At 42.6% G+C, this 15,915-nt stretch overlaps 1 protein-coding gene across 2 annotated transcripts in view; it reads left to right on the top strand.

Annotated features, from left to right (window-relative positions):
- ATP2A2 (ATPase sarcoplasmic/endoplasmic reticulum Ca2+ transporting 2) overlaps window positions 1-15,915 on the top strand; it is a 47,491-nt gene that overhangs the window by 9,854 nt on the left and 21,722 nt on the right. For both annotated transcript variants that reach the window (XM_063144188.1, XM_063144186.1), the window contains exons 5-7: window positions 3,832-3,970; window positions 13,469-13,549; window positions 15,439-15,524. In XM_063144188.1, coding sequence (XP_063000258.1) covers window positions 3,832-3,970; window positions 13,469-13,549; window positions 15,439-15,524 — 306 coding nt within the window. The remainder of the gene's footprint in view (window positions 1-3,831; window positions 3,971-13,468; window positions 13,550-15,438; window positions 15,525-15,915) is intronic.

The raw sequence follows: 15,915 nt of genomic DNA, 5'->3' as shown, positions 1-15,915 counted from the left end.
AACTTCCCATCCTATGAGTTATGCTTACAACATGGGGAGGTCAACACATTTTTTGTCTGTTGGCAGTGCGCAAAGGTGTTTTGAGAGTGCTATATAGATGACGCCTGACATGAAATTTGCTTGAGTCCATGTTGCTTTTTTAAAAGTTGGTTCTGTTGGATATGATTACGGGGCAACTTGCATGGCTAAATTGATGTACCAGTAGGAAGCTTGGGGAAAACTTGTTGCCGTGAGTGCCTCTCTTCTTCTGTATATGCGTTGGTGATGTTTTAAGAGGTTTGCCATGATGCCCAAATTGGGCAAACTGGTCAGTAGTCCCCATACTCCCAGCAAGCCCATGGTTACCATGAATTAAGGTTACCATGACCCCCCTGGAAAAAGTGAAGCAGAAGTTGAGGGAGCAGGATTGCAGTTTGAGATTGATAAACAAATGGTCAAAGAACACCTAATTTCCTTGAATGAGTTCAAATCTCCAGGGCCCGATGAACTGCATCCTAGAGTAATGAAGGAGCTAGCAGAAGAACTCTCAGAACCTTTGTCTGTTATCTTTACAAAATCATGGAAGACAGGTGAGGTGCTGGACGACTGGAGGAGGGCTAACATTGTCCCTATCTTCAAAAAGGGCAAAAAGGAGGAACCTGGCAACTAGAGACCAGTCAGTCTGACATCCATCCCTGGGAAAATTCTGGAGCAGATTATAAAGAAGTCAATCTGTAAACACCTTGAAATCAATGCAGTGATTACTGGAAGCCAACATGGATTTGTCAAGAACAAATCCTGTCAGACTAATTTGATCTCATTTTTTGATCGGGTAACCTCCCTTGTGGATTGTGGGAATGCTGTGGACGTCGTATATCTTGACTTCAGCAAAGCTTTCGACAAAGTGCCCCATGATATTCTGATTAACAAACTAGCTAAAAGCGGGCTAAATGGAACAACTATTAAGTGGATTCACAGTTGGCTACAGAATCGGACTCAAAGAGTACTTATCAATGGAACCTTCTCAAACTGGGGAGATGCAACAAGTGGGGTGCCGCAGGGCTCAGTCCTGGGCCCAGTGCTCTTCAACATTTTTATTAATGATTTGGATGAGGAGGTGCAGGGAACGCTTATCATATTTGCAGATGACACAAAATTGGGTGGGATAACTAATACCCTGGAAGACAGAAACAACTTCAAAGTGATCTTGATAGGCTGGAGTGCTGGGCTGAAAACAACAGAATGAAATTTAATAGGGATAAATGCCAAGTTCTACATTTAGGAAATAGAAACCAAAGGCACAGTTACAAGATGGGGGATACTTGGCTCAGCAATACTACAAACGAGAAGGATCTTGGAATTGTTGTAGATCGCATGCTGAATATGAGCCAACAGTGCGATATGGCTGCAAGAAAGGCAAATGCTATTTTGGGCTGCATTAATAGAAGTATAGCTTCCAAATCACGTGAGGTACTGGTTCCTCTCTATTCAGCCCTGGTTAGGCCTCATCTAGAGTATTGCATCCAGTTCTGGGCTCCACAATTCAAGAAGGACGCAGACAAGCTGGAGTGTGGTCAGAGGAGGGAAACCAGGATGATCAGGGTTCTGGAAACAAAGCCCTATGAAGAGAGACTGAAAGAACTGGGCATGTTTAGCCTGGAGAAGAGAAGATTGAGACATGATAGCACTCTTCAAATACTTAAAAGGTTGTCACACAGAGGAGGGCCAGGATCTCTTCTCGATCCCCCCAGAGTGCAGGTCACGGAATAACGGGCTCAAGTTAAAGGAAGCCAGATTCCAGCTGGGCGTCAGGAAAAACTTCCTGACTGTTAGAGCAGTGCGACGGTGGAATCAGTTCCCTAGGGAGGTTGTGGGCTCTCCCACACTAGAGGCCTTCAAGAGGCAGCTGGACAAGCATCTGTCAGGGATGCTTTAGGTGGATTCCTGCATTGAGCAGGGGGTTGGACTCGATGGCCTTGTAGGCCCCTTCCAACTCTGCTTTTCTATGAATCTATTATTCTAAGGAATCTGTGCTTGAAAGGAGAGAAGAGAGGGCATGAGTTCTTCATGTGAGTCCTTAACATGTTCCCGAAGGCTAAAGCATGGCGTACTTGTCTTGGTTTGAAATATACAAGGTGACTGTGCTGAATGCCTAGCAAATGCTACAAACAGTTTAATGTTTTAATTTAATCTGGAGCAGAAAGTTTGAGCAGGATGTCTCCATAGTGCAGATCTCTTTGATTTGTGCTGTCCTCTCTCATGCCCTCACAGGCAGAACGTTAAAAATAGTCATTCAGAAAATGTTCTTTTGGAGTTTATCTATTTAAAGTTGGCTCATCTGGGTGGCTTAATACTGCAAGTATGATTCTAAATAGGCACTGTGAAGGGAGACAAAGATAACTTCTTTTGTCCCACAGAACATCTAGTAACAATATGAACATTTTCCTTGAAAGCTAACTCCTTAGTTGCTGGAATGGCTGAAAAGGCATTTGATTTATTGCACTTAGTTTGTGCGCATGATTCTCCAAGTACTCACCTAGATTAATTTTTGTTTACTATGATGTACTGATACGAAGAACAGTCCTAGTATCCATGATGTATCTGGGAATGTTGCGGTTCATGGGTGCATTTCACTTCTTTAATGGCTGATAAAATTAAAGCATACCATAGCTTCCTTGAACTATGCCTTTGGAGGTGAGAGGAATGATCCAGGAAAGTGTATCTGTCTTCTGTGTAATACGTTCAAGGAGAAGGTTGTGAGGGAGCAATTTCAACAATGTTTACTAGCCTATATCTCATGTTTGAAGAGACTGACGGCTAGTAAAAGCCCTTGTCAGCATAGGTTCCCCTACAATTAAAGCTTTTATCTTTAGTTTTGGGAGGGTTGTTATTTGCACCTTTGCTGTACTACATGTATTAGTAGGATAGACCATAGACGCATGCTTCTCATTGGACCTTTAGTGTAGATATTAGAGCTGGAGCTGTTTGTTGCTTGAACACTTTTTTTTTTTTTGTCTTTTGGCAACCTCTAATAATTTAGCTAGATTTTAGCATTAAGCTGTCTAGGAGAAGACAATCTTATTAACTGAAAGGCCCTTGGCTCTTGTTAAATAACTGCAGCCGTAAACCACTGTTAATATAATCAGTTCTTGTAGTCAAATAGAGTCCATCTGAAATAGGGATGAGATGTTAATGCTTTTTCTTCTAGAATACCAATCTGGTCACTATGTTCAATTAATAGTAGGCACTTTGTTAGCAGGTCATGGGTTTCAAATGTCATGTACTGTCTTTTCTTTTCAGTTGCGGATGGTAGGCTTCGGGGGCTGTTTTCTTCCAATACCGTCTTTGCCATCTAGATTGGAACTACGGACACATCCAGCCAAACAAGGGCTAAATGTTGTGGGAGGGTTAGAAGAAGGATAGGAGAATAATTCCCCAGTAACTCTGAGCTGTCTAATTAACTGTCTAGCTACTTAATCACTAACTAAGAAATATTCTCTGGGTTTGCTGTTTGCTGTAAAATGCCTGCCTTATGTAAGAGATAATAATCTTCCTTTGAAAGGGTGTTCTTGATGTGGAAGGCTGCCCCTTTGACTTAAAACATTAAAGCTAGCCTTATTCTACCCAAACCAGAGCAAACGTATTTGAACTTGAAGCAATCGGAAGCCACGACGCAGTGGTTTCACGGCATTTGACAGTGATGCTTTGCAGGCCGCTCCCTCAGCTGGTTGCAACAGCATGATGTGTCCAGTTATGTCACTGAATGAACATAGATTGCTTGCTTAATGATATAAATGGGAAAATTGGAAGCGAGCCTCTGAGCCCTCTAACTTGTTTTTTTTCCCCTTGCAGGAGAGAAATGCTGAAAATGCCATTGAAGCTCTTAAAGAATATGAACCCGAAATGGGTAAAGTTTACCGGCAAGACAGGAAAAGTGTACAAAGGATAAAAGCAAGAGATATTATCCCTGGTGATATCGTAGAAGTAGCTGGTGAGATGCTTTTGCTTACTACGTAATATATGTACCTTAAGCTATCTATTTATGCTACTAACGCTTGAACTATTGCTGGCAATAAATTAATTGTTATGAATTGATTTGTTAAGACTAAACTTAACCTGCTGAATAAGGTGCACTCCAGAACCATTACAATACGTGGGAGTTTTGCTTCTAACTTCAGACCAAGTTTAATCTGCAGACCCCCGGATCATGTGATCATGCTAAGCTTGTGCCATTGAGGCACTTCATAATCAAATTGCTGCTCAGGTAAATCCTGTCGACACCTAGAGTGCCCCTGTGCTGTCAGCATAAGACTTCACGCCCAGCCCCCTTTCCTCACCAGCCTTGGTGCAGTGAGGGTAGAATAACTGATTGCTTCCGGATGCCCAGACTTGCTGCTGCAACGGTACCTGGACTGACATGAAGTGACCTAAGTAGAGCCTTTGGCCTTGTCATGTAGGCCTGGAACTGCAGCTGTAGAGAAGGTTAACATCATTGCACTAGCTCAGCCTCCCCCAACCCGGTGCTTTCCAGATATTTGGTATGACAGCTCACACTCCTGACCATTAGTTGTGCTAGCTGGGGCTGAGAGGACCAGGTTGGAGAAGGCTGAGCTAACTAACGTAACCATAGGCTATGCCTCAATATCAATGGGCATTCAATCTAGGGTGTAATTCATAAATGTAAAATTGATGTGCTCAGGATGCGCGCGTTTCCAAGCAAACAAAACTTTATATAATGGAAGAAGTGTGTGTTTGCAAAGGATCTAGCAGGTCTCCCACATGCTTTCTTTGTGCCATGTGTCCTGCACTGGAAGTGCAGGAAAAATCATACTTAATAACCTTTTGATGTCCTACACTGACTGTCTCTCTCTCTCTTATGGCATTATGGTGCAGCCTGCGTTGGGGTGGATGCAGATGTGGGTTTCTGTGGGGTTATTTTAATGGTCAAATTCAAAGAGAATAGTCACATTGTTTTGCTTCAGCAAAGGCAAAAAGTCCTGCAGTCAAGCCTTTGACAGGCAAAGGTCACCTTGGCCAGATGCATCTGGTCGCAGGACTCTTGGTTTAATGATCAAGATAGATGCAGAAGTGCATGCCCAGGTCCGGACAATAAATGGAGGAAACAACGGTGTGTCAGTTGTTTCTCCTGCCCCCGTGGCTTGCAGTAGAGGTTTAGAGTGGGTGAAAATGTGCTATGCCCGCGCCGTGTTTGGACGACATGGCGACCCACGATACTCTACAGATAAATAGAGTGATCCCAGTTGCGTGGCCGGCACACGTGGGGGCAGGGGAAACAGCTGACGCTGCATTGTTTCCCCTGCTCATCGTCTGAACAGCCCCACTTAGGTATGTAGTACAAGTCCCCTTATTAGAAGCGAAGGAACACAGGCCAGTGAGCTTGTGTCGTCAACTCTTTAACTGATGAGGTCCTTGTGTTTGTGCGGTAGTGTACTGAAATGAATGGGATATAGAGCTAGTATCTGCTTTTCTTGCAGATAACTTGTATTAGATACATTGAATCAGATATGCTTTATTCCAATATTAGGGACATAGGCAGGAAAACTCAACTCACAGTGATAGATTATTTATTTATTTATTTATTACATTTCTATACCGCCCAATAGCCGGAGCTCTCTGGGCGGTTCACAAAAATTAAAACCATTCAAAGTATAAAACAACAGTATAAAACCATAATATAAAATAATGAAAGTTTAAAGCTGGCAAACCTTTCCAATTCTAATTTCTGTTCTTCTTAATAACAGTATTGATACTGACCTAAATACCATCTAATTCTTATGCTACCAAAAATTCCTGGAATAGCAACAATGCCATGATCAGCCTTGAATGGATAAACTTAATGTTATAGGCCAGCCTTCCATTTAACGTCAGTCGTCCGTGTCGCCCACCCCATCAAGATGTCATCAATTCACTGGGAATCCGTGACTGTAGCCTAGCTAAAGTTTCAGGGTGGGCGGCGGAGTACATACACTGTGTTCCACAGCCAGTGTCAAGACCTGGAGGTGAGAGAAACGGCGTGCCATGCCTCTGTCATGAGCCTAAGCGTATTGAATGGCCTTTGACACGGTGCCTGCAAAAAGAAGACCATGTAGGGAAGCGACAAGCCCCTTGATGCGGGATGCATATCTGGGCAGGGAATTTTAGGCATCTTGCCAATGACATTTGCATGTGCAGGCAAGTGCGGCAGCTCACCGTTGACTGGTGCAGAATAGCCCGGTGGCAGACCTCTTCCCCGTGCCCACCCTGGCCCGTGGTTACTTCAGTACAGGTTTTTCAGCAGAGGAGGCATTGATTGGGGCATAGTCATTGGCCCTAAAATAAGCATCCTTATTTTAAGCATCCTTCGAAAGGAAGCTACATTCTAAACACACACAGCTCCTTTTCTCCCTTCTCCATCCTTAGCTGTTTGTGGTCAGGAAGGAACAGAACAGCATTAAGCAAGCAAACGGCTGCAAGAATATGTAAAGCATGTGGTAGATGACGGCTTGATAAGGACTTCCTAACCGCTAGGTGTGGATGTGTGCAGGTTCTAGCCCTTCAAAGAATGCTGTTCTTTGCCGAGAGGTTCTTGACAGAGACTTTAGATGCTCTCTAGAAGACACTTACGTGGACATTATTTATAATCTAACTGTGTGAAATATGCATCCATGAAGGGAGGAAGTAGTCAATTGTGATACATGGTAAAGGTAACTATATCAAGCTCTTGCTACTATGTGGGAATGGGCTGATGAAGGCACGATAACGATTCCTTCAATATGCAGCCTGTCGATTGGCATGACTGGCAGCCGTCCTGAACGTAGCTGCCGTGTGATGAGATTTACAAAGTTTTGCAAAACAGAGCTGAGTTACCTGAAACTACCTCTGGTGTAGCTAGTTCATGCTATTACTTATTGTGTAAAACGATTATTCCTGTCAATGTTGAAGAAATTGGAAGAATTACAGTTAAAATTGCTGATTAAAGAACAAAGCAAAGAGGCTAAAAGACTAGCTCTGTCCTCTTAAAATGCATTGAGACTACTTAAAAAAAGGCTTGCACTTGGACAACAGTATTTGGCAATCAGATCACTGGTACAGGTTTTGTGACCATTCCATCGCCAACATTTTTAAATTTGATTTGTTGCTGTGAAAGTGATTGACTGTTCAGGACACACCTAGGCAGAATTTGTTATAATAGGCATCATTTTCTAAGAAAAAGATCTGCGCAGATATGAAGTTTTTTTTAATTATAATTTACATTTCTATACCGCCTAATAGCCAAAGCTTGCTGGGTGGTTCACAAAATCTAAAACCCAAATCATAGCACAACTTTAATCTTGCCAAATTATCACAGTATATCAGCTATCAACAGGAAGCTTCTTTTGAAGAGTACAAAAGAATGGTCTCGGGACATACACCTTTAGGATTACTCACTGATCTCCACAGGGCATACTTCTCACGGCTTCAGATCTGTAGTAAACCGAATGTAACTTAGTAACCGACAGGTGACTACTATTAATGATCTGATTCAGATTCTCACTGGGAAGAGCTAACCTCAATGAATTGGAGCCTTTTTGTTCTGCAGTTGCTGTTTGTTTAACTTCACTTCAATAGAAGAAAATACTACAAAAGAGAAATTCCTATTAACAGCTGTGATTTGATAACTGTCTTAATCCTGCTTGTTCCCCTATAATATACGTCAGTTTTGTGTAATGTTTGTTCTTACAATTCATAGGTAGAGGAGTTTAGAGCAGAGCAGACAACCTGATGTTTTGCACTAGAACACCCCTCAGTCTCAGCCAGCATGGCCAATAGTCAGGGATTCTGGGAGATATGGGGATTATGGGGGATTATGGGAAAACAACAGGATGAAATTTAATAGGGATAAATGCCAAGTTCTACATTTAGGGAATAGAAACCAAATGCACAGTTACAAGATGGGGGACACTTGGCTCAGCAATACTACAAACGAGAAAGATCTTGGAATTGTTGTAGATCACAAGCTGAATATGAACCAACAGTGCGATACGGCTGCAAGAAAGGCAAATGCTATTTTGGGCTGCATTAATAGAAGTATAGCTTCCAAATCACGTGAGGTACTGGTTCCTCTCTATTCGGCCCTGGTTAGGCCACATCTAGAGTATTGTGTCCAGTTCTGGGCTCCACAATTCAAGAAGGACGCAGACAAGCTGGAGCGTGTTCAGAAGAGGGCAACCAGGTAGATCAGAGGTCTAGAAACAAAGCCCTATGAAGAGAGACTGAAAGAACTGGGCATGTTTAGCCTGGAGAAGAGAAGATTGAGGGGAGACAGGATAGAACTCTTCTAATACTTAAAAGGTTGTCACCCAGAGGAGGGCCAGGATCTCTTCTCGATCCTCCCAGAGTGCAGGACACGGAATAACGGGCTCAAGTTAAAGGAAGCCAGATTCCGGCTGGACATCAGGAAAAACTTCCTAACTGTTAGAGCAGTGCGACGGTGGAATCAGTTACCTAGGGAGGTTGTGGGCTCTCCCACACTAGAGGCCTTCAAGAGGCAGCTGGACAAGCATCTGTCAGGGATGCTTTAGGGTGGATTCCTGCATTGAGCAGGGGGTTGGACTCGATGGCCTTGTAGGCCCCTTCCAACTCTGCTATTCTATGATTCTATGATTGTCCAAAACGTATGGAGGGCACCAGGTTGCCTATCCTGGGACGATATGGGGAGTGCCTCAGCACCTGTTCATGCAGGGTTTTTTTCTTTGAACACTGGTACTTATTCACAAATATTTGCACTCTTAGAAGTGTTACTGATTTCAGAGGAAGTTATTTCCATAGAAGTATGTTTAGGAGAGTCCCTAGTTTGCTTGTCCAAATACTAATGTTAAGCACTGGTGTCTGCTGTATTCTGCCTTCTGATAGAGCATTAGGAACAGTGCTTGATAATCATTCTAGTATTATAGGGCTAAACTTTTACAAATAGTGTTGGCTTTCGGGGTCACTCAGCTCTTCTAACACTTATGAACAGCCTTTGTAAAGCAGTATATTTTGTGGATACAAAATCTGTAAAACATAGCTGTATTCATTGAGTATTTATCACTTTTTAATGTAGCTTTCAGCCAGCTTTTGACTGTCTGAAAAGTCCTACAAGTGTAGTTCTAATTTAAAGGATTAATTCCAGCTTCATGCAACATCCCACTAAAATCTGTAAAATGGTCTGGAGACTGTCAAATTTCTTAAATTTCACCTCTTTCTAGTTCTGATTGTTCCCCCCCCCCCCCCCCCCGCGAGTTACTGAACTATAAGGCTTGGAGAGTGTGAAGCATATGCTATTCTCATGCTTTGGATTCATGAAATACTTGCCTTATACCCTTAATAGAAATGATGTTTCAAAGGGGATTTATTATTGGAACAAAACGTACAGAACAAAGTGCTTGAACATCAAGATATTTTGCTGTTTATACTCCAATCTGCCTTGGCAAATGCTTTTGAATTGGATTATAGAAACCTTTTACATTGCAGCAGTGCAGACCTTGCTTAAAAATCACCCTTTTTCCCTTGCTTTTGTTACTTGAATACATGCAGAGGTCTGATGACGGAGGCTTCTGGATGTTGCTGCTTCCTTTGGCAGGCTTGCCAAAGTCCACTGGTGTAGCACAATTTGGGGGGGATGCTAATGCCTTGAGCGGAGCCATTTCTGCACTAGCTCTGTTGACTACACTGTTACTTCTGTTTTGTGAATCACTCTTCCTTGTGTTTGCAAAAGCCTACGCATTCAGCTATGGCTATAATTAAAGTCTCCTCGTTATTTTCAACTAATCGGTTTACTACTCTGTATTGAGACAGTCATAATTATCCTTATTGGAAGTATCCAGTGTTTATAAGAGGGGTGGGGAAGCTCACTGATGTTGAAGGGCTTCTGCAAAAACAGACTGGCTTAGGATAGAGGGCTGGAGACCATCTTCCTTCCTTTTCCTTCTTTTTTTAACCCGTTCACTAATGTCGTGCTCCCCAACAGATTGTGCCTGTCAAGTCCTAAAGTGAGCTTAAGCAGGAATTTGCTGGAGTCTGGCCAGGGTCTGTATGGAAATTGCTAATGTGTGTGCTCTGAGCCTGTGAGGGGGCTGGTTAGAGAGGAAATATGCTTGGATACTTTTCCTTTTCCCTGAGTTGTTTCTTTAGGCTGACACACTTCTTGTTTGGTGTTCCATGGCAAAGATTTGGGAGTCCATAGATTCTAGAGGCCTTTTTATCATTCGTTTCCTTGCCCTGAAAAGAGAAATAAATAGAATGGATAAATTGAACAGCCCCTACCTTCCTTCAGCCAGCTTCTGAAACCATGGTTTGAAGTTGGCATGTTCAAATTAATCTTCATTAACATTTAACATTGCTTGTTACACCAATCGACATGACAGGGCGCAGTTCACGAAAAGTGAACGCTTTCTAACTCTTCCTCGCCTCCTGGCAGAAGGGAGTGAGTTAGTCCAGGAGGAGGCTAGACTTGTCATGTTATGCTAAACCATAGTTCTGGAGGACATCCAAACAGGGCCATGGAAGGGTAGCTAGCATTCACAGTAGCTTTGCATAAAGAGCCGCAGGTAAGATTTGAATGCTTCCTGGTCCCTGTAATCGCACAGCAGAACAGACATTTCTCCATTCCCATGATAGGAATTGAGAGTGGACTGATGAAATCGTGCTGAGAAGAGGGGTCCCAGTGTCTGGAGGAAAGTAAAGGGGCTGAAAGAACAAACTTGAGATTGAATGTTGTAGCCTGGAAAGGTTTTCTCACTAAAATTAAAATAGCTGGCATAATGAAAGAGTCAGCAGAATTGCTGTGGCAGCTCATTTCTCCTGAAGAAAAAACGGATATGGTTTACTGCCATCTCGTTTATGGCCCATCCACTACCACAACTTCCTCCACCCTTTATTTTGGTTGTGGTAGTATCTCTTGAGATACCTCTTGGCATACTTTGGCACATGTAGCTAAAGAATAATCTGTAAACTCTACCTATGCTCTGTAGATATTTGGAAGCCAGTTGTTTTTAGCATTCTCATTCCTCATGGCTACTAGCCCTGATAGTTGTGCGCTGTCTCCAGTATTCGAGGCAGTAAGCCTGTGTGCACCAGTTGCTGGGGAACATGGGTGGGGAGGGTGCTGTTGCACCATGTCCTTGTTGGTCCCTGGCCGATGGCGGGTTGGCCACTGTGTGAACAGAGTGCTGGACTAGATGGACCCTTGGTCTGATCCAGCATCCGGGCACTTATGTTCTCTCTGGAAAAATATACCTAGGAGAGTGTTATAGAATTAATAAGAGCCCAGAGTCTCTTTACCCAAGTTTTTAAGCATTACTCTGACAACCACTTGTGAAGTGAGTTGGTTTGAAAAACGTTGTGGATAGGATGCTTTCATATTCCACAGGTATATTTCAACCTAGAGGAGTAAGACAAACCTAGAAAGTTATATGTTTTTAACTATGCTTCCTAACTGATAGATTGATGTTAAATGGAAAACATCTTCTGAAAAGTAAAGGAAATAAGAACACAAAATAGTCGTACCCCCCACCCCGGTTATAGGAATGTCACTCACCTTTGTACAGTACTCTAGCATTAGATGGCCGCTGTGTCTTTTTGTGCGCTGCCCAAGCTTACTTGTTCACTTTAGATAGTTAAACAAACTTCAGAACAATGAAATGTTAGCTTGGTTGTCATCCTTGCTGTTTAAAACAATTGGCAGCAATTATTGTGGAAAATGCATACATCTTGGTCCTGGGAGCTTACAGGATACTAGAGGCTGCCTTAGCAAACTTTGTTCTTATTTTGACCGTGTTGATTTTCCTCAAAGAGTAGTTAATAAAGTTTCAGAACATGTCCCTGCGGTGGGGTTTCTAAATGCTGTGCTGCAGGGCAAATGGGTTGGGGTGTTCACTTGGCCTGCGTCATGTGTTAGAATGATCTTCCTAGGCTTTCTGCTAGGAGTTGTTATCCCTGTTTATAGTGGTCCTGCCTCACCTGATCCATGTACGTTCCTAGTAGAAAGGATCCCGTCGTTTCATATGCCCTTGTCAAGTGTGGCGGTGCATCTGAGATGCTCAGCTGTTGAAAAAGCCCAGCCGCCGCGTGTGCCCTTACGGACTGGCGGGCTTTCTCCTGCATTGTGCTGAGTCTTAGGCTGCTGTTTGGTAGGACTGTGATAGCAGAAAAACAGCTGCTATCCTGTATCTACATATAAACCTCCTCCTCACGACATCAGGGGAGTGCATTCAAATAGTTTGCCCATTTTTGGCCTTGGTCATTGTTTGTCTTGTACTATTTTCTCTTCAGTGCTGAAGGGCAGTGTGAGTTTAGATTGGTTTTCATGTGCAATAATGGAACAGAGAGGAACAATGTTATAGAGCAGCCTTATATAAATATAGTAAACAACTAAAATAAACAAAACTGGTTTACTGGCCTCTTTATTCTCAATAGAGAATTGTGTAAGTATGATATAGCTAATTTCCCACTGAAGTCTCTGCCTAGGCCAGTGATATAATTTTAACCTTGTTAGTAATTTCACCAAAAAATGTGTTGCGAGTGTTCATATTTGCACAACCTACTACGTGAAGTTGCAGACCTTCTAGCCTTTTTGAAGCTTTGTTCTCCCTTTCTGTATGCATGATTGCTGCCAGTTGCATAAGCAGTTCCTGTAGGAATTAGCGTTCACTCTGTGCATCCCTGCAGTAAAACTAGAGGGACGATGGCGTAACAAGTCCATTCTCTGTGACAGGATCAGTAATGTATTAGCTGGTGATGCAAGTATGTTCAGTGCCCTATTCCTAGGCTTTTGGTGTGCTTTTAATGCCCTTTCATGTTTGCAGTTGACAGAATAAGCATTTTATATGAGCATTTCCTTTAGGGTTCACATGTGTGCTTCTTCAGAAAGACTTACTGGATGAAATGAAGGCAGATGCAAAGAAATTAGATCCTGCCAGCTGCCTGTCCAACTCCAAAGAGCTATGTTAGGCAGGCCTGAAGGCCTGGGTGTCCCAGGTGTTTTTTTAATTTTATTTTTCCACTGAACATGGGACTTGCATGCCATAATACAAACTATTTTTGAAACATCCTCAACTTCAAAAGTGGTTTGCTGTGTGGCATGAAAGGAGTATGTGTGTGCCACTGTTTAAGAAATCCATAGCCCCTTAGGTGTACAGAATTATTTCAGGTGGCCTGCTGAATCCTTGCAGTTGTCAACATCTTTATAGAGTACTCTGTGTGTGTGTGTGTGTGTGTGTTGTGTTAATACATGCACATATCTCTGAATAAGCACAAGATGAACATAGAGTCCCAGTTAAAGGCAGTGGATCTTTTGGTGTGCTTTTAGCACACAGAATTTCTATTGTGAGACGTTCTGAAAAATAAGTGTTTGATTTTGAAAAGAGAGAAATATTTTACATAAATCTACAACTAACAGTATGCACATATAAAAGAATATTTGCATTCACTAATGGTCAATTAAACTCATGTGCTTTCTTTTAATCCACAGTTGGTGACAAGGTTCCTGCTGACATAAGAATTACTTCTATTAAATCCACAACTCTAAGGGTAGACCAGTCGATTCTCACAGGTAGGTTCTTCTTGGTTAGTTTTCAAAACCAATAGGGAACCATGTCCTGATTGCAGCAGTACCATCGCAGTGTTCAACAGAACTGTTAGGCATGGTCATGATGAATAAGAGCAATTTGTGTTGCACTTCTGCCTGTTCTAACCTTGGAATGAGCCATGAATATTTTAACATATTGAAACTAGAGTTATTTGCCCTTTCTGCTTTATCACCATTTTTTTATTGCCAATACTGCTTGTAAAAACTTTACTTTTTAACATCAGAATGGCAGTTTGTGTGTGGAATTTCCCTTCCTTCCTTTCTATCCTTCCACACTAATTTGACACCACTAACTATATTTCCAAAATCCAGTGAAAGGGCTGGCCATAGCTCAGTGCTAGAGCATATGCTTTAGTTGGAAAAGATCCTAGGTTTAATGCCTGGCATCTCCAGGTAGGGCTGAGAAAGATTCCAGTTTGAAACCATGGATAGCTACTGCCAGTCAGTGGCCCAGTTCACACATAAGAACAACCATGGACTATTGGGGCCAAGCAGCAGCAAGTGAGAATGCTGCCTCCCGAATGCTCAGCGCTCACACTTTCAGGAGCCCCTCTTCCTAGGTTATTCTAATGTTCGAACGCAGAAACTCTGGGTTGTTTAGGGTTTAAGCAACACAGAGTTAACTCATGGTTTGTTGGGTTAACCCTGGGTTCTGTAACCCCTAAACAACTTTCTGTTCAGATGTAATGATAATAACAACCCAAGTACAGGATGTTTCTGGGTTGTTAATTGAAAGCAGAAGTGATGAACAAAGAGGAGGCTGCTTGCTTGCACCTGCTAAATATCAGTAATCCCTGGTTAAACAATCCAGGAATAGCTGTAGCGTGCGAACCAGTTCAGTGTTGACAACACTAAGCTAGATGGAACAATGGTCTCACTCGGTATAAGGCATTATATGTATTCTATTGGTTTCATCTAATTTTGTTCTTGTCAAAACCAGCTGTTTTACTTACCGTAATTGCTTGCTTTGTAGAATTTAGGTCAGATTAGAGTCTTAACTGTTCTTGTCCAGAGAACCAAAAGAAGTACATGAACAGAAGGCCAGAAGAGATGCCCGTCTGTGGTTGCCTTCTCCTGATCAGTCGGTCTTAGCATGTAGCTATAATTTCAGACCTGTAGAATTTGTTTTGCTGGTATTTATGGCATAACCATGTCAGGATTTGAACAGGTTTTTTCCAGAGCTAGATGATTTAAATGTTGAACTCTGTTCTCTCGTGCAAGCACTGAGTCATTACTGACTCTTGGAAGGATGCCAGCTTTCGCTGACGTTTTCTTGCAGGCCTTATAGCGGGGTGGTTTGCCGTTGCCTTCCCCGGCCATGATTACCTTTCCCCCAGCTAACTGGGTACTCATTTTACCAACCTCGGGAGGATGGAAGGCTGAGTCGACCCAAGCCGGCTGCCTGAAACCAGCTTCCGCTGGGATCGAACTCAGGCCATGGGGAGAGTTTCAGCTGCAGAAACTGCTGCTTTACTGCTCTGCGCCACACGAGGCTATGAACTCTGTTCTAGCCTACTATATAATATTCATATAATTATTGTTCAAATCAATAGAAACCCAATAAATTAGGCCTGTGCAACACAAGGCCTGAAAATCGATGGCCCATCTTCCTGTCTGTTTAAAGTCCCCCCCCCCCCGCCCCCGGAATGGGGAATTCCAAATGTACGTTATTTGTTTGTGTCCCTTTCCCACATTTTAGACCTACTAATAGTGTGGGTGCGAATATGAAAACGCGTACCTATGTGGTCATCTTGATGTAGTGGCTTTTGCAGGTGGTCTTCAGCAGATGCAAAATGGTGGGGAATTGATCCTGAGGGGCTTAATATCTTACTAAAGCTGTAACCTTCGCCTAGGTGAATCTGTGTCGGTAATTAAGCACACGGACCCTGTACCTGATCCCCGTGCAGTGAACCAAGACAAGAAGAACATGCTCTTTTCTGTGAGTACATCTTGAAAGCTTTTATTCTGTTTGTGCATACTGATTATTAAGGTGTTACTCTATAATGCTGACTTTCTTCCTAGTGGCTCTTAAAAATTTTTTTAGCCTGCACTCATTTTGTTTAGGGTAGCTCATGCTGAAAGTATTGAGAATATCTTGGTCATCTAAATGGTTACCTTGTATGGAACTAATGAGCCTTTAAACTGGGAAACCATATAAACACATTGTCTCTTCAATCTTGTTAAACTTCCGTTCAGCTAGACTCATGTAGGCAAAGCAGAAACTTTCATGTGTGAAGATGAAAAGCAATAAAATAGGAAAAAGTTAGAAATGTGCAGATGTTGTGGAGCTTCTATCCCTGAGTAAAGGTTGTCTTCTAGCGAGAGCAGGA

The sequence above is a fragment of the Elgaria multicarinata genome, chromosome 18, assembly GCF_023053635.1.
Source record: "Elgaria multicarinata webbii isolate HBS135686 ecotype San Diego chromosome 18, rElgMul1.1.pri, whole genome shotgun sequence".
Taxonomy (NCBI): Eukaryota; Metazoa; Chordata; class Lepidosauria; order Squamata; family Anguidae; genus Elgaria; species Elgaria multicarinata.
The sequence above is the reverse complement of the archived record's forward strand: the minus strand, read 5'-3'. Positions and strand labels throughout refer to the sequence as shown.